General features: G+C 44.8%; 1 protein-coding gene across 1 annotated transcript in view; it reads left to right on the top strand.

Moving 5' to 3' along the window:
• The window catches only part of DNAH6 (dynein axonemal heavy chain 6), a 596,499-nt gene that overhangs the window by 251,383 nt on the left and 320,826 nt on the right, over positions 1-24,290 (top strand). Inside the window, exons 44-48 of the mRNA XM_075352201.1 lie at positions 3,062-3,135; positions 6,068-6,222; positions 16,831-17,062; positions 18,062-18,214; positions 20,243-20,383. Coding sequence (XP_075208316.1) covers positions 3,062-3,135; positions 6,068-6,222; positions 16,831-17,062; positions 18,062-18,214; positions 20,243-20,383 — 755 coding nt within the window. The remainder of the gene's footprint in view (positions 1-3,061; positions 3,136-6,067; positions 6,223-16,830; positions 17,063-18,061; positions 18,215-20,242; positions 20,384-24,290) is intronic.

Consider the following 24,290-nt stretch of genomic DNA (forward strand, 5'->3'; position numbering starts at 1 on the left):
ATCCGGTATCCGTCATCCGTGGTAGCACATGGACATATACTCACCTGTCTGCGCTCCTGCTGTCCGTGGTGCTGAACTCTCCGTCCCTGCTGTGTATTCGGCTCTGCTGACCCCTGCTATAGCTACTTCCAGGTTGGCTGCTCCGTGCGTAAATGAATATGCATGAGAATAAGCAGCCGGGCTGGAAGTAGGAGGCAGTAGAGGCTTAACACAGCGTTGCTGGAGAAGGTGAGTCTAAAAAGCTTTTTATTTTCAATGTTCGTATTTTTCTGGTACATGTTTCACAGATCACACCATAGTGTGGTCTGTGAGACATCAGTGATGCCAGAAAAAAATGGATACGTCTCCATGCAGAGCACACGGACACGCTGATGTGCGCGCAGACCCATTGATTTAATGGGTCTGCATATGTCCGTGATTCTGGTACGTATAAAAACTAGCACATACTGCACCAGAATCACTGACATGTGAAAGAGGCTTTACACAGTATAGGTAACATAATACAAACTGAACTAAATAGTACTTTGAAAAAGAATTCATACCCCTTGAACTTTTTCACATTTTTTCACAATACACACAGATATAGCAGAGCAGGGCATTGCGTAATTGGAATTTTTTTTTCTTAGCATAGCCTTTATCATTTACTGAACAGTATACAGTGTGTCCACCCATATCCTGTCCATCGCCATTAACTTGAGAACGGCGGCAGCTATAGGCATAGAAGTGGTGTCTAGGTATAGTAAAGTAGCCATGCGCTACGCAATAAAACCACCTATAGCACCACCTGGTGGAAAACAACAGAGTTAGCATTTTTATCTTGAAAACAGAACGAGATAGAGAAAAAAAGTGAATTACAAAGTTGTAGGGCATCATCAACTCAATACAAATCGACACCTTGCATTCAGAAATGGTATGATTAGAATGTGTAAAACTCACAAGGCTGCGGACGTGAAGCGATACCTCATGGAGACCTTCCTACTAGTCATTGGGTATGGTGGCTGTGTGGAGTGGCCTCCACGCTCACCTGACCTGACCCCAATGGACTTCTTTCTGTGAGGTTACATCAAACAGCAGGTGTATGTGACCCCTCCACCAACATTGCAGGACCTACGACGACGTATCACAGATGCTTGTGCAAACGTGTCACCTACCATATTGCACAACGTGCAGCAAGATACAGTATGCTGTCCAGAGTCCAGATGTGCATTGCAGCTGACCGTGGCATCAAAGTTAAATGAGCACCATATGCGTGACCAGCATTCAATGTTTTGGGGTTGTCATGGGTTTCATGTCATAGCATTTCCGTATGCAAGGTGTTGATTCGTATTGAATTAATGATGCCCTAAAATTTTTTAATTCACTTCTTTTCTCTATCTCGTTCCGTGTTTGAGATAAAAATGCTAACTCCGTTGTTTTCCACCAGATGGCGCTATAGGTGGTTTCATTGCATAGCACATGGCTACTTTACTATACCTAGAAACCACTTCAATGCCTATATCTGCCCCCCACGGGGGCGGGTATGCTCGCTAGCGATATCGACAGCGATATTGCAGCATGTAAAGTGCCCTTTAGGGTATGTACATTTGCATGCAGAAATTTCTGCATCTCTTGGCAGGATAAATGCCCATTTTGTTGCATTTTTGTCATGTTTTCGATGCGTTTTTGCATGCTTTTTTCACCTGCATTTTTTTAGCATTTTTGGACACCAATGAATGCTATATAGATAGAGATAAGAAGACCGATAGATATACCGTAGATAGATGGATATATAGACATATATTTGAATTGCACAACCTCCAGACATATAATAAAATTGCACCGTTGGAGCTTATTGGACAGCTTTTTATGATTAAATAATTAAATAAATGAAAAAAAAAACAAAAACCGAAGTGCTGTCCCCCCATTTTTGATAACTACCAAAGTTAAAGCAGACAGCTGAGGGCTGATATTTTCAAGCTGGGAAGGTCCATAGTTATTGGGTTGTTTAAAGCCTAAAAACACCAGCTCGCTGCCCCTCCAAAAGTGGTGGATCACATTAGATGCACCAACTCTGATGCTTCGCCTTGGCTCTTCCTGATTTCCCTGGTGCATTGGCAATCAGGGTAATGGTAGCTGGGGTTGATATCAGGTGTGTAGTGTCTGCTGGCATCAAGCCCTGGTGTTAGTAATGGGGAGGTATCTATCAGACACTCTCATTACTAACCCAGTAAGTGAAAAAAAAAACATAGACAAAAATACTTCATTCGAAAAATCACTCCCCCTACACTTTCCCTGGTTCACTATTTTATTAAAAAACAAATCCATGCAGGTCCGCAGTTTTCCATAATTCCGACATAGTCCACAAATGGAAGCCTGAAAGACAGAAAAATAGAGAAATAAAAACAAAACATTGTCCCTTGTTCACCAATTTATTACATAGCAAAGTTCCCAAATCCGACATAGTCCAACAATTCACACTGCATTCCTCTCTTACCTGGATCAAAATCTATGGAACCTCAGAGCGAGGTTCCATAGACTAAGCAGCAGCCACTCCAGGTTCACGCTGTGCACACATAACCATTATAATATAATATGTTTATTACATCTGTAACCAATGCAGGAGCATTATTACCATATGCATTTGGCACAGGGAGGCCCCAGGAGCATTTGACACTCATATTGACACTGAGGCCAAATAGATTTTTATTATTTATCTCTAAAATGGACATAAAGTGAGTTATGAAGTGCGAGAGAACAGTTAATGATGAAACAAAGGATTGTTATCTTACAGGGCAGCACGGTGGCTCAGTGGTTGGCACTGCAGTTTTGCAGCGCTGGGGTCCTGGGTTCAAATCCCACTAAGGACACCATCTGCAAGGAGTTTGTATGTTCTCCCCGTGTTTGTGTGGGTTTCCTCCGGGTACTCCGGTTTCCTCCCACACTCCAAAGATCTAGTGATAGGGAACTTAGATTGTGAGCCCCAATGCAGACAGTGTTGACAATGTATGTAAAAGCGCTGTGGAATCAATAGCGCTATATAAGTGAATAAATATTATTATAACTACTTTTTTATTTATTGCAGGTAAACATTTTGGAGTCCAGATTGACCCAGAATACTTTGTCACAAAGCCAATTATTTTTGGTGATTTCATTAAGGTAAAACCGGTTGTCTTCATGTCGGCAGTGATCACGCACACTTTGCCGGGAAATGCCCAGTCAGAAAACATCCATCAGCGGCTGTTCTGTGGACGTACTACATATGTTTACACAGAGCCCCTGCAGTGACGGCATGACAGGCCTTTGAGTCGCCTGGCTTGTATACAATCACATAAATGTCAGCTGTGGCAAGCTATTAATCCCATATGTCCAGCTGAATTGCATCACTCGGTAAAGTGTGCCAAATAGAACATGGAATTATCTGTCTTTAATGCACTTAAAGGGAAGTATTGTCAATCACAGTATATCACGTCCTAAGATTTCTAGGCAAAAGACATTGAGAAATGTGTATGTCTATGAACCTATATGGATTTTATATATACTGTATGTTATGTGTAGACTATGAAAACATTTGGGCACCCATTGTTAAATAATTTGTTCTGTTAAGAGTAATATATCATGAGAAAATTATATTATTGCCTTCAGGCATGGTGGCTCAGTGGTTAGCACTGCAGCTTTGCAGCACTGGGGTCCTGGGTTCTAGTCCCACTAAGAACAACATCTCCAAGGAGTTTGTGTGGGTTTCCTCCAGGTTCTCCGGTTTCCTCCCACACTCCAAAAACATACTGATAAGGAATTTAGAATGTGAGCCCCAATGGGGACAGTAATGCCAATGTATGTAAAGCGCTGTGGAATTAATAGCGCTATATAAGTGAATAAATATTATTATTATTATGTTTTCATTAAATTCATCCATTTTTTTTAGTTCTTCTTTCCTTTTTTGTTTAATTCTTTTCTTGTTACTTTTCCCATAAAAATCTTGACATTTTTCAGTTTTTTGCACCAAAAGAGCAGTGTCAATAGGCTGACACGTTCTGTTTTCTGTAGACCTCTCATCGGCTTAACCGTGTAGACTGGAACAGAATAAATGATGTCATAACTAGAGATGAGCGGACCTGAAATTTAAAGTTCGGTGTTTGAACCGAACACTGATTTACAAAAAAATTAGAGTTCCGGTGCTTTACGTATGCAAACCACTCAAGTGAGCATCGTTGTGTTCGGGTACGCTTGATGCTCAGCCCAGTGCAGTGTATAAAAGGCTCGTACTGGGGGGTAAAATCTTTAGTGGATGTAGTGTGTAAAAAAATTAAAAATTAAAAAAACTCTGCCCTCTCTTCCCCAAAAGTGATCTGTTTATGATTTGCTGTATGTGAACGGAGACCCGAACCGGCCAATTAGTGACTTCTAATGAGGTTCGGGTCAAGTTTGGGTCCAGACCAGAACTTTATCTAAAGTCCGGCTGAACCCGCAGAACCCGAACTTCCATACATCAATAATCATAAATGTTCCTGTTTCAGTAATGACGGCTTTGAATAATGCATACTCTGCTCTCTCTAATGGTATGTGCATGTGAGACATACTGCTTTGGATTTTGTTCTAGAAATGTTGCACAACACTTTTACTGTCCTATGAAGACAATATTTTTTTTAACTGTAAAATCCAAATTGAAAATTTGCTAGCAGTGTATCACAAGCACAGAAACCATTCTTCATACAGGCAATGCAGGAAATATGGCATAGAGGTGTAGTTCTTTTTGAAATGACGTAAACAATAGAGTAGATAAAACAATAATTTTATCAATCCTGCAGCAACCATCAAAGTAAGTGATACATCACTGGAATCAGGGTATCTGTCCCTACATCATTCTGCTCTTAGATAGGAGTAGAAAAAACTACAGGGAATCTCACCACTTTGACCTTTTTACACTATTAATATGGGCATACAGGTTATAGAATGCTGACAATAGTCTTACCTTTATGCCTTGTTGTGGATAAATCATCTTTTATTACATTATATAAAAGAACTCTTCCAGGCTATGGGGCGGATATTGCTTAGAAGATAAATCTGCCTCCAGGGATTATTTTAAACTAAAGGGGCATTACCAGTGTGAGACAAGCAACTGACACAGAACAGGAGAAATGAAATTTGTCTTCTTTCAACACATTTTTGCAGCTCCTTGAGATCTGCTTCATTGCAACAATATTGCACACTGTCTGCCTGAGAGATGGAGGCTGAGGCTGAGAGGAACCTGCAGAAGTGTCAGTTATAATCACAAACAGGTCGGCAGTGAGAGCAGAGAGCGTCCATCATACATCACACTGGTAACGCCCCTTTTATTTAAAAAGTCTCTGGAGGCAGACTTATCTTCCAGGGAGCATCTGCCCCATAGCCTGGAACAGCTCATTTACATAAAGTGATAAAAGATGATATTTTAACAACAAGGCTTCTGATATGAGACAGATAGGTATGACTGTTTTCATCATTCTATAACCCGTATGCCCATATTAACAGTTTAAAAAGGTCAAAATGGTGACAGATTTCCTTTAAAAATAAAGAAATTATTCCAGCAATGTATTATTTACTGATTACTGCAGTTTTGATAAAATCCGTTTTATCTGCTGCAGATCTACCAGTTGTCTGAATGCTGAGCTCTTGTATAACCTCGCCCACACCACTGATTGGCAGCTTTCTGTGTACACTGTGCATAGGCAGAAAACTGCCAATCAGTGGAGGTGGTAGAGTTATAAAAAGCTCATGATTATGGAAGACTACAAGGGGGCAGATTAATTAGTCCTCTAGTGATAATCTGCTGTTAAAGCAATTCTTTTTTTTTTAATTCTACACTAAGCAGTCCAATAAGTGACACATTACTGAAATCAGGGACTCTGTCTCTACATTTTGCTGTTTTCAGATTAGGTGGCTAAAGCGTGGTGACTGATTACCTGTTCCAATACTGTAATATTAATGTTCTGGAAGTTAATTTATTGGAAGCAATAGTACATATTGTATGTGATATTATTTCTCTGATTCCGTTTACTGTTTTAAAGCAGTTTACAATCCATAAAGATTGCCATACAATTTGTAATTTTAGGTTGGAGCAGACAAGGCTGATAGAGTATATGAGGACCTGACGGATATGGAGAAGATTAGATCGGTGTTGCAGGACTATCTCGATGACTATAACATGACTAACACTAAAGACGTCAAGCTGGTATTTTTCCAGGATGCAATCGAGCATGTCTCCAGGTACAGGCTATAAGTGTTGTATCGAAATCCCTTGTAGCTAAATCAGGAAAAAGCAATGCATACATGGACTAGTGGACACAGACACAAAAGGGCCCCTGTGCGAGAACAATATATTGGCCCTTTACTTCCATTAGTTTATCATAATGCAGAATTCCACTTTTTCTGGAGGTAGAAATGTGACGCCCTGGGCAAGCCAGGGGTCACGGGTCACAACACCACCACACTCCACACTCCAGGTAGGCACATCACAGCTAAACTACAAATCCTTGTTGCCTTCCTCCAGAGACTGATGATTCACACCAGGGGGTGGGCCAGGCGATTGGCTCCGCCCACCATGGAGATCACAGCTCTGGAGGCAGGAAGTACCAGGCAATCCAGTGAGGGACATGAACGAGTGAACAGCAGAGTAGCCCGGGTAGGGCAAGAGTAAACAGCAGAGCTTGAGTGAGGAGCTAAGTGAAGGAGTAAACAAGTAGTGAAAGTAGAAAAGTGGAAAAGGAGGAAAGCAAGTGAGGTGACAAGAAGGAAGGAAAGCCTGAAGGGTCCAGCTTTGTGTAGGGCCAGGACAGCAAGGTCAGCGACGGCGGTGACTGTCTGGAGGGGGACCGTTTAGAAGTTCCTGGAAGGACCACGTTGGCTGTGTGCCCGGTGGTCTGGAGCAGTGTTCTGAAGGACAGTCAGCACCAGGGCAGGGGCCTCTCGGACCCCGGCAAGGCTAGGAGTCGCCAAATTTGCCAAATCCGTCAGTGAAGGGGACGTAGATCCCCCAACAACCAAGACCCGATTGAAGGCAACAGCTCAACCTGAAGCAGAGAGACACCGCCACCGCCAAGGCACCAGTTTCTCAGGGCCAGCGCCTGCGGGCAAAGTGTAGAGCTCCTCCGGCCCAGATTGTAGTCGGGGAGCGGGTAACCGGAGGGAATCCACCGCTACCACAAGTCAACCATAGGTGCAAGGAAGAGGGACATCACCGTCACCTACCGGGAGTGCAGGTGCAGCCGTCTGTGGGACCGTCCTACCAGCCGTTTGGTTTACCGTACAAACTGTGTCCGTGTCTCAGGCTTAGTGAGTACCACAGTGCCGCAAGGCACAGCGCTGCCCCCGCGTCCCTGCGCCCACCAGGCCCCGCACCTCACAAGCCATCACCGGGCCCCGGGATCACCGACCCCTGCCCACGGAGGGGCAACACAACACCTGGCTGCTCCGCATCACCATCCCCGGGACCCCCGCATTGAGCAGCGGTGGTGAAATCACCACAACCGTGGGTGGCGTCACGAACTATAACAATCCCCGCACCCAACAAACCCCTTTCACTCACGGGCGAGGAGTGCCGCTCGAGAAACCCCCGGGATCCGGCCTACGGCTCGAGCCACCACTGAGCAGCGGCCGCCGGACCCGAGCAGAAGGGGGCGAGCGTAGTGTGCTGACACCCTCCTCCCCGCCCGCGACAACTTGGCGTCACGAACAGGATCTTACCGCTCTGCCGTCTGGTAGAGGTGCGCCTTGTTACCGCCGGAGGTATCCGGCAGAAAAATTGCAGAAGCCGCCATCTTTGGCGCGAAAAGTTCCCGCTCGAGCGTCTTCTCGAGCAGTAGAGGCGCGAAGGCCAAGACCCCGCCCCGAGAGAGGAGGGGCCGGAAAGAGCTAAGGGGGACGCGATGGCGGCTGGCCGCATGTAGTCGCAGCTATAAAAGCAGGGACGCCAGGACCCTGCAAGCATACCGTTCCTGGAAAGAAAAGAGAAAGTCACCATGTGGATGCCGTCCCGAAACACCGTGGCCCCCGCGCCGGGAACCGCAGCGTGGGTGGAAATCCGGACCGCGCAGCTCCACCTAAGGCTGCAGGCCAAGATGCAGCTCCTCTTGGAGGAGTGGGAGACCGACAAGGCGGACGTTATAGCCACCGTGTGGAGACGCGAGGAGGAAGCGGAGGAAGGGAGGGTGAGTGACCCACGCCCCTATGTCCCGGAGGGACCGGTCGCTGCGGCTGAGGGACCCGGTCCAAGCCCTCTCCCCTCGTTGCCTCCCTCGCCACCCGTCTCGGGGGCCGTGACCCCGCCACTAGGCCCGCTACCACCGCAACCGGTAGCGATACCCAGCCCGTCCGCCCCAGCGGACCGACCTGTAGCCGGAGCCCGTAGCAAACCGGAGGTGTTGCCATGGAAGGCCCCAAAGATTGTGCCAGCTACAGTCCCCGAGCAGTTTCCCGAGCCGGAGCCGATGACCCGCTCCGAGCCGAAGGCCCAGCTGCGGAAAGCCCCTGTGCCCATCCCCCACACCTCGGCTGAGGTGGCGCCGGGTTGTTGCTGCAAGGCAGCGCCCAAGGCCATGACACCGCGGGATACGCCGCCCACCTTCCTGACAGTGGGTAACGTTCTGGATGTCCCACGGGGCCCGACCCGTGCGCCGGTGCTGGCAGCAGCGCCATACTGGGATAGGGAGCCAACAAAGCTGGGCCTGGAGATCGCGGAGAGGGAGAGAAGGAAAGCCGAGCTGGTGGCCCGAGCCATTCGGGAAAAAGAAAATCTTCGGCAAGCGACCTTCCGTGTCCGGGGCCCGTTGTATGAAGGGCAGGTGAGGCGGTTCAATGTCCGCCGGGGCTACGGGTTTATATATGAACCGGGCCTGGAGGCCGAAGTGTTTGTGGCCCGGCGGGATGTGAATGCCCATCTGCCCGAGGAGCATCCTGGCTGTAACCTCATACCGGGAGACATGGTGCGGTATACCCGGCACTGCGGAGAAAGGGGGTGGTTTGCCCTGGATGTGAAGCTCAGGGGCAGCAACGAGAGCAGGGTGAGCTCTGCACCCCCTCCCTCGGATGAAGCAGCAGAAGGACCGGAGTAGGGCAGCGGATGCCCGTTGCACCGTTCCCGTGGGGACCACCTGTTTGTTGTTGGAAAAGTTTGTTTGAAAGTTTGAAAAATGATGAAAATGATAATTACCGAACAGTTACCTGATTTGCTTAAGTGATTGAACCGGCCGGAGCCGGCACCGTTGTCCCCGTGGGGACCGTTTAAAAATGCATGGGAACTATCCATGGACAAGCCCGTGAACTTGCAGGGCAACCACAGACGTTAGTGGCTTGTAAATATGTTGGTTACCGTTACCGTTTCTGCAATGCCGCCTCCGGAGAGGCAGGTTGGAGGGAGGGCCCTCAGCAGAGCAGGCTGGGGCCCAGCCACCAAAGGAACCGGTGGCTACCCTCTGGAGGAAAGGACAGATCCCGCTCGGGTACCGTGTGCTGGACTGTGGGTCAAGGGGTGCTGCCTGGGCTTTAGGGGCAGCATCAGGGCCAGGTTACTTAGGTGGGAGAGAGCGGAAACCGTAACCGTAAACCGTTGCAACGTTTAAGAAATGTGCCTCCCGTCTTGGGAAGAGTTATTAAAAATGTATATATGTTGATTTTCCAAATGTTATCTTTTTCAGAAAAATAAAACCGGTGTAGGACGGCAGCCCGCGGACGGTCTGCATTTTGCTAAGGGGGAATGTGACGCCCTGGGCAAGCCAGGGGTCACGGGTCACAACACCACCACACCCCACACTCCAGGTAGGCACATCACAGCTAAACTACAAATCCTTGTTGCCTTCCTCCAGAGACTGATGATTCACACCAGGGGGTGGGCCAGGCGGTTGGCTCCGCCCACCAAGGAGATCACAGCTCTGGAGGCAGGAAGTACCAGGCAATCCAGTGAGGGACATGAACGAGTGAACAGCAGAGTAGCCCGGGTAGGGCAAGAGTAAACAGCAGAGCTTGAGTGAGGAGCTAAGTGAAGGAGTAAACAAGTAGTGAAAGTAGAAAAGTGGAAAAGGAGGAAAGCAAGTGAGGTGACAAGAAGGAAGGAAAGCCTGAAGGGTCCAGCTTTGTGTAGGGCCAGGACAGCAAGGTCAGCGACGGCGGTGACTGTCTGGAGGGGGACCGTTTGGAAGTTCCTGGAAGGACCCCGTTGGCTGTGTGCCCGGTGGTCTGGAGCAGTGTTCTGAAGGACAGTCAGCACCAGGGCAGGGGCCTCTCGGACCCCGGCAAGGCTAGGAGTCGCCAAATTTGCCGAATCCGTCAGTGAAGGGGACGTAGATCCCCCAACAACCAAGACCCGATTGAAGGCAACAGCTCAACCTGAAGCAGAGAGACACCGCCACCGCCAAGGCACCAGTTTCTCAGGGCCAGCGCCTGCGGGCAAAGTGTAGAGCTCCTCCGGCCCAGATTGTAGTCGGGGAGCGGGTAACCGGAGGGAATCCACCGCTACCACAAGTCAACCATAGGTGCAAGGAAGAGGGACATCACCGTCACCTACCGGGAGTGCAGGTGCAGCCGTCTGTGGGACCGTCCTACCAGCCGTTTGGTTTATCGTACAAACTGTGTCCGTGTCTCAGGCTGAGTGAGTACCACAGTGCCGCAAGGCACAGCGCTGCCCCCGCGTCCCTGCGCCCACCAGGCCCCGCACCTCACAAGCCATCACCGGGCCCCGGGATCACCGACCCCTGCCCACGGAGGGGCAACACAACACCTGGCTGCTCCGCATCACCATCCCCGGGACCCCCGCATTGAGCAGCGGTGGTGAAATCACCACAACCGTGGGTGGCATCACGAACTATAACAATCCCCGCACCCAACAAACCCCTTTCACTCACGGGCGAGGAGTGCCGCTCGAGAAACCCCCGGGATCCGGCCTACGGCTCGAGCCACCACTGAGCAGCGGCCGCCGGACCCGAGCAGAAGGGGGCGAGCGTAGTGTGCTGACACCCTCCTCCCCGCCCGCGACAGAAACAAGCCCCCTTACCTCTTGGACCCCTATGCGGCTGCACAGGTTATACCAATGATATGTCTGACCCTACATACATGCATAAACCATAGCTCTCGGGCATCCTGGTTTCATCTGAGCTTTCCCAGCACGCCTGTTAAGGGGGCCATAAATTTACAGTGATGCAATCTAATTGTGCATCTACCTTAACCCCGTCTGCATCCAAATCATGAGTCATTTGTTAGTAGCATGCATACCCTTCTTCCATACAGACCAGAGAAATGACACGGATCTGCATAGAAAATATGACTGGTTTAATTACGGAAGTTGACCCAAACTTAAAGGAATAAGTTGGCTAGGAGCCAATAATACGTAACACATCTCCTATTGGGTAATACCGTAACATAGCTTATTCTGTGATATACAATACACTGTAATGTACAATGTATTTCCCCATTTATATTAAGTTATGTCAGCATGATTCACTTGTCACATGAAAGTCCAGACTGTCTGGTGAATCTTATGATGTCTGAATGGAGATATAGGTGTGGTACACAGTTCAAACACTATCTTAAATCCTGGTTTTTGGATATGTTCATATAACTCTTAATAGTTCATACTCTTGTCCATAACAGCCAGAGCAAATCTCATGTCCATTGTGCTTCTTTTTTACGCTGTATAAACTCACCTGCGGTGTATTTTTCCTATCTGCAACATGTCAAATTCTCTTGCGGGTACGCTGAGCTTTCTCTGCAGAATTTCTCCATAGACTTGTATTAAATGTGGAAAATTAACATGCCTTTTTAGTGATAAACACATAAAAAGTGCATGAAATCCGCACCTAATGGCCCCGTTACACGCAACGACTTATCTAACGATATGTCGTCGGGGTCACAGAATTCGTGACGCACATCCGGCGTAGTTAGCGACGTTGTTGCGTATAACAGCTCCCAGCGAGTGTTACCGATCAAAAATACTCACCTAATCGTTGATCGTTGACACATCATTCATTTTCAAAATCTCGTTGGTCGTTGTGGACGTAGGTTGTTCGTCATTCGTGAGGCAGCACACATCGCTACGTGTGACACCCCAGGAACGACGAACAACAGCTTACCTGCGTCCTCCGGCAACGAGGTGGACATGTCGTTAATGCGGCTGGTCTCCGCCCCTCCGCTTTTATTGGTCGGCCGCTGTGGGATGTCACTGTGACGGCGCACGAAACTCCCCCTTAACAAAGAGCTTGTTCGCCGCCCACAGTGACGTCGCTAGGTAGGTAAGTACGTGTGACGGGTATTAGCGATATTGTGCGCCACGGGCAGCGATTTGCCCATGACGCACAAACGACGGAGGCGGGTGCTTTCACGAGCGACATCGCTAGCCATGTCGCTGCGTGTGAAGTCCCCTTAAGAGTGTAAATACCAAGAGGTTTAAAAAACAAAGCAACTTTATTTAAGGCATGACACACCAAACAGAGACAAAATAACAGTGCCAAAAACGCAATTAAAAACTTGTTAAAAAACACAAACAAAAATGCAAGTAAACTAAGGTGCAGAAATGGTGCAGAAATTTTTCAGCATCAAAAAGTCATCCAATACTAATCATGGGAACGTAGCCTTAACTCTCTTTGACTGGCTGCGTAGATACTCCTTGGGGGCGCGTATCTCTCTGCACACACATAAATTAAATAATCAATTCTCTGATCTCCCCAACACTTGAGTTGTAGTGCAGGCAGGGAACCCAGAATAAGATTACGCAGGTACATAGAGATACATCTGTATTGTGCAGCGTATTTCTATGTCCCTATATTCTAGAGGTGAAAAAATGATCAGATTGTTTTGTTCCTATAAAATTACTTTCAAATATAAAAAAAAAATGCAAAACTGTCAAATTTCCTTTAAATTACAAAAATGTCATTTTTTCTTTTGTGAGTGTCTCTGAAACTTAAACCCACAACTAGAGATGAGCGAACCTGTTCGGTTCACGTTCACCAATTTCAGATTCGGTATGAACCTTGGCCAGGCTGGTTCGGGCTCAGCTAAAAGTCAGCAATGTTCGGTAACTGTTCATTTGCAGAAAATTCAATCTCTGCCACATCATACCATGTCAAGTATTGGCATGGCTGTTATTAACCAGGTAAATCACTGTAAAAAAAGGGAAGCAAAAGGGTTAAAACAAGACATACTTACTGAGGCTCCCGGGGCTGCAACGCTATTTCAGTGGCCACTCAGTATCCCTCATACATATTTACTGCTTTCCCCACTCACCGGTAGTCCTGGCATCTGTGATTGGTTGCAGTTAGATGCGCCCCCAGCCTGTGTGACAGTGTCTGACTGCTTGCAATCACGGACCCTGTCTGTGGATCACTATTGTGGTATAAAAATAAAGACATTGGCATAGAGTCCCCTCGTATTATGATACCCTTCACAGATAAAGAATACAGCTTCTCTGATCGGTTGCAGTCAGACCCCACCCTAAGACGGCGCCTCTGATTGGTTGGAATCAATGACCCTGCCTGCGAGTCTATTATATCGAGGTGTAAAATATAAAAATAATGGCGTAAGGTCCCCCATCTACTGATACCACCACAGATAAAGCCCATGGCTACAGGCTGCAAATAATTGTATCAAAATATGAGGAACTGCATGCGGCTTTTTTATAAATAATTATTTATTTAAATAAATAATTAAAAAAAAAACGGTGGGCGTTTCCCCTGCCCAATTTTAATACCTAGCCAAGGTAAAGCCTGACAGCTGCAGGCTGGTATTCTCAGGCTGGGGAGGCCCATGGTTATTGCCCCCCCAGCCTAAGAATAGCAGCCTGCAGCCGCCCAGGATTGCCGCATCCATTAGATGCGACAGTCCCGGAATTTTACCTGGCTCTTCCTGATTGCCCTGGTACGGTGGCACCGGGGTAACAAGGGGTTAATGGCAGCTCACAGCTGCCACTAAGCCCTAGATTAGTAATTTTAATGATCTATGAGACACCTTCTCTTAACTAATCTGCAAGTGAAAAGAAATAAACACAAACACCGAAAAAACTCCTTTATTTGAAATAAAATACAAAAAACTCACCTTTTTTCTCCACTTTATTAACCTCCAAAAACACCCAGGTTCAACGTAATCCACACAAGGTCTCATGATGATCCTGGCTCTGCTACATTTGAAGTGACAGCGAGAGGCCATAGAATATGACCACATGCTGTAACTTCAGGCAGACATCGAGCTGCAGCGATCAGCAGTGACATCACTCAGGTAAGTTGTGGACACAGCTGGAGGTTCTCAAGGCCCTCTAGCTATGACCGCAGATAACCTGACCTCAGGGGACCTCAATGAACTCAGTAATGCATGTGGTTTTGATGCGTTTTGGTTTTTTTTGCCAGGAGGGGTAGATTGGATGCAGGAATATGGTATAAAAAATGTCACCACCAAATCTCCATCTCTTGACAAAAAAATGCATAAATATGATTTTGACACTGTTTCAGTGCAGTTTTCTGCCAGAAAGTGCAAATTTGGTACTAAAATGTCTGCACCAGATTTCAGCACCAAATTTTCACCTCCTGGGAGAAAACCATACTGAAATGGCGTCAAAAACGTTTTTGTGCATTTTTTTTTTTGCCAAGAGATGCAGATTTGGTGATGAAATTTTTACACCATATTCCTGTACCAAATCTACACCTCCAGGCAAAAAAAAAATCGCATAACTATCATATCAAAACCGCATGGTGTTTTGATGCATTTTTTTGCCAGGAGATGTACATTGGGTGCAGGAATATGATGTAGACATTTCAGCACAAAATCTGCATCTCTTGGCAATAAACCTGCAGTTTTCTGCCAGGAGATGCAGGTCTGTGAACTCAGTGACCTCACCTGAGGTGAGGTTACTGAGTTCATTGAGGTCAGGTTACCTGCAGTCAAGGTGGAGGGCAATGGGAACTTGCATCTGTGTCTACAACTTACCTGAGTGATGTTACCACTGATCACTGCTCAGTCTCTGCCTGAAGTTTCAGCATTTGGTCATGTTCTATGGCCGCGAACTGTCAGTTAAGACATAGCAAAGACGGGATCATCATGGGACCTTGTGTGGATTATATTGGTCCTTCAGGGGTACTTTTTTGGTTAATAAAGAGGTAAAAGAGGGTGCTTTTTTTGTCTTTTATTTCAAATAGAGGTTTTTTTTGTTTGTGTTTATTTCTTTTCAGATTACAAATGGGATGGGTCTAATAGACACCTCCCATTACTAATCTAGAGCTTATTGGTAGCTATGAACGTCATTTAATACCTTATTACCCTGATTGCCACTGCACCAGGGCAATCTGGAAGAGCCGGATAAAGATCAGGTAGTGTCATGTCTAATGGATGTGCCAATTCTAGGCGGCTGCAGGCTGCTATTTTTAGGCTCGGAGGCCCAATAAGCATGGGTCTCCCCAGCATCAGAATACCAGCCCCCAGGTGTCGGGCTTTATCTTGGCTGGGTATCAAAATTGGGGGGGACCACACGCCATTTTATTTAAACTATTTATGTAAATAAATAAATTAAAAAAAGCCTCATCCGGTTCCTTTTATATTGATACACAGCCATGATAAGCACATGGCTGGAGGCTGCCTGTAGCCGTGGCTTTATCTGTGCTGGTATCATAATATGTGGGAACCCTACTTCTATACTTCAATTTTTTTTATTTATTTATTTTTACTGTACACTATAGACCTGAAGACCGAGTCTGTAATTGGAAGCATCAGACACGCTGTCACTCAGCTTGGGGGCGCGTCTGACTACAACCAATCACAGACACCGATGGGTGGGGAAAGCAGTGCATATTCACTGAAGGTAGTGAGTGGCTCCGGAAGTGGCCGCGAGAGTGTACAGCCACGCTGGTGACTCAGTAAGTATAAAGCGCTTGCTCCTACCCTTTTGCGCCGGATTCTGGTCCCCATAGATTATATGGGGACCGGCATCTAGCCAGATACCAGAGATCAATCCCCTACCGACCCCGAGTCGGTGGGGGATTGATCTGCGAGTCCTCCCATCACTAGTGAGAAATGCAGGGACAAAACACAAAAAGAATTGACATGCTGCATCTTTGTGGTCACCACAAAAATGCAGCCAAAAAAGGCTGCAATGTGCGCACAGCAAAAATGACATCTCTTAGACTTTGCTAGGGAAGGAATTGCTTCCAGTTTGGTGACCCAACTGCACCCTAAAAACATGGCAAAAACATGGCAAAAAATGGCATGTGCGCATGAGGCCTTAAAATGCCTACTGTACTTATACCTATCATATCAGTTTTTGGCCAATGGCTCAAGTCCACCAGAATAGCAACTGTTCTCATAGAACAGTTTATTCTAGCTAATAAAAGAGGGTCCCAAGAGGGGATTCTCTTCTATGATTCACACTCGTAAGAGGACACATAGACAGGAATTACAGTATCTCATGAACACAAAGCTTTAACACCTACCTCTCTAACATCCCCTCACCTTAGATTGAGAAGTTAGTAATGTATTTCTTTGGTTTATGCATTGAGAAGTACTTCAGATCAATATGCAATATAGACCACTATACTGTAAGTCTTGCAGTTGCAAAAAAAATCCCTTTTGCTATCATTGATTATTTTTACTATTCATAGACAGATGGAAAAAAATCATGAACTTACGTGACTTATGAACTTCTGACACATGCACCTATCTTTATGACTGTTTTTCATATAAATGCCCATGTTTATTAAGAAAGTTCCATATACGTCATTATTATTTTGAAAAACCTAATCTTGCTAAATAGGTTGATGTTATATTCAAATACTATGTCTTTTCCACATTTCATTCATAAACAGGTCATATATTAATAGAAAAAAAATGTGTATTACTATTCATCCATAGGATTGCTCGAATGATCCGCCAGGAAAGGGGAAATGCTCTATTGGTGGGTGTTGGTGGAACCGGCAAACAGTCCCTCACCAGACTTGCAGCCCATATATCTGGCTATAAGTGCTTCCAAATTGAGCTGAGTAGGGGCTACAATTATGAATCTTTCCATGAAGATCTAAGGAAACTGTATAAAATGGCTGGAGTGGAAGACAAGGATATGGTTTTTCTTTTTACTGACACACAGGTAAACAGAATTCACTATTTTTACCTTTCTATTCTTTCCAGAAAGTCCAAAGCTATAGAACAAAGCATCAATTGGAGTGATTTAAGTGCTGTCTAGCATAATCTCCCTGATCATATAACATATCATCATCGAAACTATGAAGCAGCTATCTAGCTACACATGAATATGAATGGATAAATGTTTTATAGTCTGACTAAAGAAGACCCTAAGTGGGCAGCGTCAGTCTGTAAAATAATAGTAAGATTTCAGCAGACTCATAATAGTGATTGTTTTCAGTTAAAGAAGCATTGCCAAACATTTTTGTACCTAATCTTGGATAACTATGTAATACAATGTAAGTACATTAATAAACTAATGATTTTGTCATTTTACTCTATTTCCAGTGCCGCTCCAGTCCTCTTCTAGGTCCCGTGAGCAATCCTTTTCTTTGCCGGTTATCAAAGGGACTGTTGTGTTGGGCGGTACTACTTTCTCATTGCAAGCCTATGAACCGTCGTTCTGCCTTTCATTGTGAAAGTGGCTTCCAGTTCTTAAATAAATCTCTTTGTCATCTGGTGATTCACAATTAAAGTCATGTGACCCAAAAGAGTTCTGGAGGGGCACTGTAAACCAGGGAAGATGGTGAAGGGTAAGTATATTAATGTACCTATACTACATTATATAGATAGACAGAATTAGAAAAAAAATGTTGGGAATGCTTCTTTAAATGGGGCCTTCCAACTTCTTAGACAATTCTGTTAAGGTGGGAGGAGGGGGAGGGGTTAATTTCATAAAGTAATTAAATACTTTATTTCCATGATAAATCCATCACTGCTGCTTTGGTGCTCCCCACTGGTCCATTTTCCACTTCCCCAACTTCTTACATTACCGCTCAGGATATGGCCCCCATTACATTACCTTCCTGAGCTTTTCAAGATTCCTGAGTAACAATCTGCTTAGTTATGTACTAGTGAACACAAATTTATTTTATCTGTTCACCAGTATTTCTAAATTCTATAGATTGTTGTGGAGGAGTTTTTGGAAGACATCAACAATATGCTGAATTCTGGTGAAGTGCCTAATTTATTTGAGAAGGATGAGCTAGAGTTTGTATTGGCTGCAACGAGACCTAAAGCTAAAGAAGCTGGTATACCTGAAGGAAACAGAGATGAGGTACACCTTTTACGATGTGTATGCTTTTTTTTTTTATAGCACACCAGTAATTGTAAATTTTCTAGACAATTCTGGATTTAGATCTCATTCTAACATTTGCTGCACACTCTGCGTTCAATGGGCCCACATAATGTCATGATGCATGCTGTTTTCTCAATGCAACAGTCATGTTTTTTTTTATCTGAGATCAGTAAACTATGCACATTCTGTATTTCCTATGGTTATTTGTATGATATACATATATTTACTCCCTTTACCATAGCTATTAATCATGCATGCTAAATGCAGGGGGGCTGTGCTAATTTGGAGGTACACTTCTCCATTGCTTGGAAAAGAAAGCTCTAGGGCCACTGTCATGATGAGCTAGGTCTTATTAAGGTGTCTAATTTTTATGCTGTGACTTTGATTTGGACAGAGGGACTGGGACGCATGCATAGTTAGGTTTTTGTCTTCATGTGAGACACGCATGCGCTACTTATGCGGTGTTGGTCCCTGTGTCTGGATGCCTGTGCCTGGTTCAGACAGCGCTTCCATGGATGACGACCCCAGAGAGTGATTACGTCACTGTCCCACCCCTGGAAACAGTAGTGTGTTATGGTTGTAATTTTGGTCACCACACGTGCGTGGACACTGTTTGTGTTCCAGGGAATAGGGACCGGATGACGTACCAGGCATCTTCTTTGTGTTTGGTGGATATCAGCACCTGCTGTGCACTCCAGGAGGCTGTCATCTGCACTTGTTTGAATCATGCATCTGCTATGGCAGGACTTTTTTTTTCTTTTTTTTAGTGTGGGATGACCACTGTCTACCCCCTAAAGATAGAAATAACACATTTTCTGTTTACTGCTTTGTAATGTTGGTTTGTTGTGCTTTTTTTCTGGAATATTTGTAACACTGGCATCCTAGGTGGGTCTTTGTCAAGAATCTTGATTTGGTTAAAATTAAGGACAGTCATTATTTTGATACACCATTCTAGGAGCTTTTTGGTATATGTTTGTCCTTAGGGATGTTAAAAGGTAAAACTATTTATTAAAAGTTAAATTTTAGTCATACAAAGTAACATTATTACCACATTTAACACAGTAGCATTAAAGCGAGCCTTTCACCAATTGAGCATTTTAAACTGACCACATTATGTAATAGAGGCAGAGCTGAGTAAAACATATTTTTAATTTCTCGTCTCTGTTGTGGAGATATTAGCTTACAAAGTTTAGGTTGGGATTTGTGATGAGACCAACCGAGCATTAAAGAGTCTTCTCTGAGTGTGTGTACTTTGTCTCCTGCATGGAATAAAAAACATGCCGTTATCTCAAACCTGTTATCTGCTTCTACTGTATAGTATAGTGCAGAGCTGAGTGTGATTACAAATACTTCCAGATCTCCTCTCATAGCAGTTAGTGTGAAGGGATGCAGAATACAGCAGAGCTAAGCGTCAATAAAGACATATCTTCAACTGTAACTGTCCTGAGCTCTGCCCCTCACCCCACAGTGATTGTCATGATCTGGAGATTGTTCTAATTAAATTCAGCTCTGCTCTATTCTTCCTGCCCCCACACTGACTGCCATCAGAGGAGATCTGGAAGTATATGTAATGAAATAAACTCAGCTCTGGTCTATACTACATAATATGTGCAGAGATCAGGGCTGAGAGGGGCTGTCTGTCATTACATGTCTCATGGAAGAAGACATGTTCTCCTGACTTTCTGCTAAATTAAAAATTGAAAGCTACATTTCATGCCTAAAATGTCTGAACTTTCAATTTTGTAGTGTGATTCCCAAATGATCATAATTCCAAACTATGTCCTATTTTTTGTATTACTCTTATTGTTTTATGACTTCATTACATTTAGCTGTCACATTATGTACAAGCTTGTGGTGTTGTATCCACTGTTGGAACTCCACTTCTTTTTGAGCTCCATAAAATTCTAATATGTACCTTTTCAACTCATTGCATATGGATTGTGGAATAGGCCACATATGTACTTTCCATTGTGATATACAGTTTCTGTCTCTGATTTTACACTCTAGGTATTTCAGTTTTTTATCAATCGAGTGCGTCAAAAGCTGCACATTGTGCTCTGTATGAGTCCAGTTGGAGAGTCTTTTCGAGCAAGATGTCGTATGTTTCCTTCGCTGGTCAATTGCTGCACTATTGACTGGTTTGTGCAGGTTAGTACCATGAAGAATGTATTTGATAACTAACAATGATACAATATCACTGCAGTCCATAGGTTCCTTAAGATCAGAAAAAGGGTCTGTTTTCTGGGTCTGTCCAGTAATGCAGCTCATCCTCAATCAATTGAATGGACAAGACTCAAGCTGTTTAAGGCCTCTTTCACACGTTCGTGCCTCCGGTACATGTTTGACAGTTTTCTCATGTACCGGAGACACATATACACATTGACATATGTTTTCCTATGGTTTCGGGCACACGTAAGTATTTTTGCACGGAACGTGTGTCTGTTCCGTACTTACGTGTGCCCATGTGCTCCACACGCCGACATGTCCGCTTTTCTCCGGCATCACGGGTGTCACACGGAATGCAAACGGGTCACACGTAACACACACGGACCACACGGATGTGTTCCGTGTGACACACACCGGAGAAAAGACATGTGTCTATTAAAAAAAACCAAAACTTTACTCACCTTCTCCAGCCCTGCTGTCTTTGCTGCTGCTGTCACTTGCTTCCGACCGCCGCTCATTATGCTCATTGAATATTCACTTCACTGCGGCCAGAAGCAGCAGCAGCGGGGAGTCATCAGGACCGGAGACCGAAGATCAGCACCAAGGACAGCGACGCCAGGGACAGGTGAGTAGAAAGTTCCCGTTCTCCATGTGTTCTCACGGATAACACACGGAGAACACACGTGTGCCATACACACAGCTCACTGAGGGCGATACGCATCTTTGACACGTTCGTGAAACACGTGCGTGATTGTCACGGGCGAGTGAAAGACTCCTAAGGAATAGTAGACTTTATTATTTTAGACAACCCCCATATTAGGCTGCTTTCACACTACGTCTTTTTATCATGCGTCATGAACGTTTTTTTGCTGCAAAAGCGGATCCTGCTTTTACAGCAAAAAAACGCATGCAAACACATGTGTTATGTTGCAGGATCCTGTCACTTTAAGTTTATGGGCGGGCATTGAAGTCATGTGATCGGGAGTCAGTGGAACTGAACGTGATAGACTGGGAGCCGGCTCGTAACCAAGGTAAACATCGGGTAACTTGCTTGGATACCCGATATTTATCTTTGTTACGAGCGTCTGCAGATGCTAGGAGCCGGGCTCTCTGCACACGTAACCAACGTAAACATCGGGTAACTAAGAGAAGCGCTTTCCTTGGTTACCCGATATTTATCTTGGTTACGAGTGTCTGCAGCTCTCAGGCGGGGGAGAGAGAGGAGAGGGAGAGGGAGGGGAGAGAGGGAGGTGGGGAGAGACAGAGAGGGAGGGGGAGAAACAGGGAGGGAGGGGGAGAGAGGGACCGATCACCCGAGGCCAGTTTCTGGGCATGCTCAGTAGAGCAAGCAGGATCCTGTCTATCAGCATGCCAGCGTTCACATGCGTTTGCGTGCAGTGTAGTCAGGATCCAGCAATTTGCAGTATTTGGACGCAGCTCAAAAATGCTACAAGTAGCGTTTTTGAAAAATGTTAAAAAACTGCAACTCGCTGGATCCTCACTATAACGCACACAAACGCATGTGAACGCATGTTGACGCGAGTCCATTGCAAATGCATTGAAATGAAAACGCATTTGCACGGGATCCGCTTTTGCGTTAAAAAACGTTCATGATGGATGTTAAAAAAACGTAGTGTGAAAGCAGCCTTACAATGTCAGGTGCAAAATCTTTGTTTAATCTGTATTAAAGTATCATTTTTGTTGCATGTATATGCAGGAATATATTTAATGTGTCTTTGTATTGAATTGTCCCAATCAATTAACAGACTCTACTTACACCTATACTCAAATACAAAAAATAAGGCAGCACTTCCAAGCCTGGAACTTTTTTTTATTTTATTGGACCCTTAGCCGGTAACCCTCTGGGACTTTGCACTACCACCAACAAAGCTGCTTTCTTTTCTAACCTTTTTCTCATGTTTGTTTTTGTAAAGCTGCATGTGAAGCATCTTGGTAATGTTTGAAGCCTTCTCTATGGGGTTTCCCACACTTGTAGAAGATCTATGGTCACATATATAATTTAGCGGCTTCGCACATTTGTTAAGAATAGTCCGCAGTGTTTTTCTTCCCATCAAGATGATGGACTCCATAACTGAACACATCTTTTTTAAATAATAGCCATACATTTACCAATAAAAAAAACTATCACTATACTGTTAATGAACAAAACCCATTATGCTAATATTTCCAATAATAACACATACAAGAGACAAAATATTTAGCAACACCATGATTCACATATTACCAGCATATACAGTGGTGACTAAATAATAATGCCATACTGATCATTAACAAAAACCACTGTGACTTATTACCCCATACAGTGACCATATAGTGGTCAATATCAAATATACACATGTGATCTGAAGACCATATATACAGTTAGGTCCAGAAATATTTGGACAGTGACACAAGTTTTGTTATTTTAGCTGTTTACAAAAACATGTTCAGAAATACAATTATATATATAATATGGGCTGAAAGTGCACACTCCCAGCTGCAATATGAGAGTTTTCACATCCAAATCGGAGAAAGGGTTTAGGAATCATAGCTCTGTAATGCATAGCCTCCTCTTTTTCAAGGGACCAAAAGTAATTGGACAAGGGACTCTAAGGGCTGCAATTAACTCTGAAGGCGTCTCCCTCGTTAACCTGTAATCAATGAAGTAGTTAAAAGGTCTGGGGTTGATTATAGGTGTGTGGTTTTGCATTTGGAAGCTGTTGCTGTGACCAGACAACATGCGGTCTAAGGAACTCTCAATTGAGGTGAAGCAGAACATCCTGAGGCTGAAAAAAAAGAAAAAATCCATCAGAGAGATAGCAGACATGCTTGGAGTAGCAAAATCAACAGTCGGGTACATTCTGAGAAAAAAGGAATTGACTGGTGAGCTTGGGAACTCAAAAAGGCCTGGGCGTCCACGGATGACAACAGTGGTAGATGATCGCCGCATACTTTCTTTGGTGAAGAAGAACCCGTTCACAACATCAACTGAAGTCCAGAACACTCTCAGTGAAGTAGGTGTATCTGTCTCTAAGTCAACAGTAAAGAGAAGACTCCATGAAAGTAAATACAAAGGGTTCACATCTAGATGCAAACCATTCATCAATTCCAAAAATAGACAGGCCAGAGTTAAATTTGCTGAAAAACACCTCATGAAGCCAGCTCAGTTCTGGAAAAGTATTCTATGGACAGATGAGACAAAGATCAACCTGTACCAGAATGATGGGAAGAAAAAAGTTTGGAGAAGAAAGGGAACGGCACATGATCCAAGGCACACCACATCCTCTGTAAAACATGGTGGAGGCAACGTGATGGCATGGGCATGCATGGCTTTCAATGGCACTGGGTCACTTGTGTTTATTGATGACATAACAGCAGACAAGAGTAGCCGGATGAATTCTGAAGTGTACCGGGATATACTTTCAGCCCAGATTCAGCCAAATGCCGCAAAGTTGATCGGACGGCGCTTCATAGTACAGATGGACAATGACCCCAAGCATACAGCCAAAGCTACCCAGGAGTTCATGAGTGCAAAAAAGTGGAACATTCTGCAATGGCCAAGTCAATCACCAGATCTTAACCCAATTGAGCATGCATTTCACTTGCTCAAATCCAGACTTAAGACGGAAAGACCCACAAACAAGCAAGACCTGAAGGCTGCGGCTGTAAAGGCCTGGCAAAGCATTAAGAAGGAGGAAACCCAGCGTTTGGTGATGTCCATGGGTTCCAGACTTAAGGCAGTGATTGCCTCCAAAGGATTCGCAACAAAATATTGAAAATAAAAATATTTTGTTTGAGTTTGGTTTATTTGTCCAATTACTTTTGACCTCCTAAAATGTGGAGTGTTTGTAAAGAAATGTGTACAATTCCTACAATTTCTATCAGATAT

The sequence above is a fragment of the Anomaloglossus baeobatrachus genome, chromosome 1 (genome assembly GCF_048569485.1).
Source record: "Anomaloglossus baeobatrachus isolate aAnoBae1 chromosome 1, aAnoBae1.hap1, whole genome shotgun sequence".
NCBI lineage: Eukaryota > Metazoa > Chordata > Amphibia > Anura > Aromobatidae > Anomaloglossus > Anomaloglossus baeobatrachus.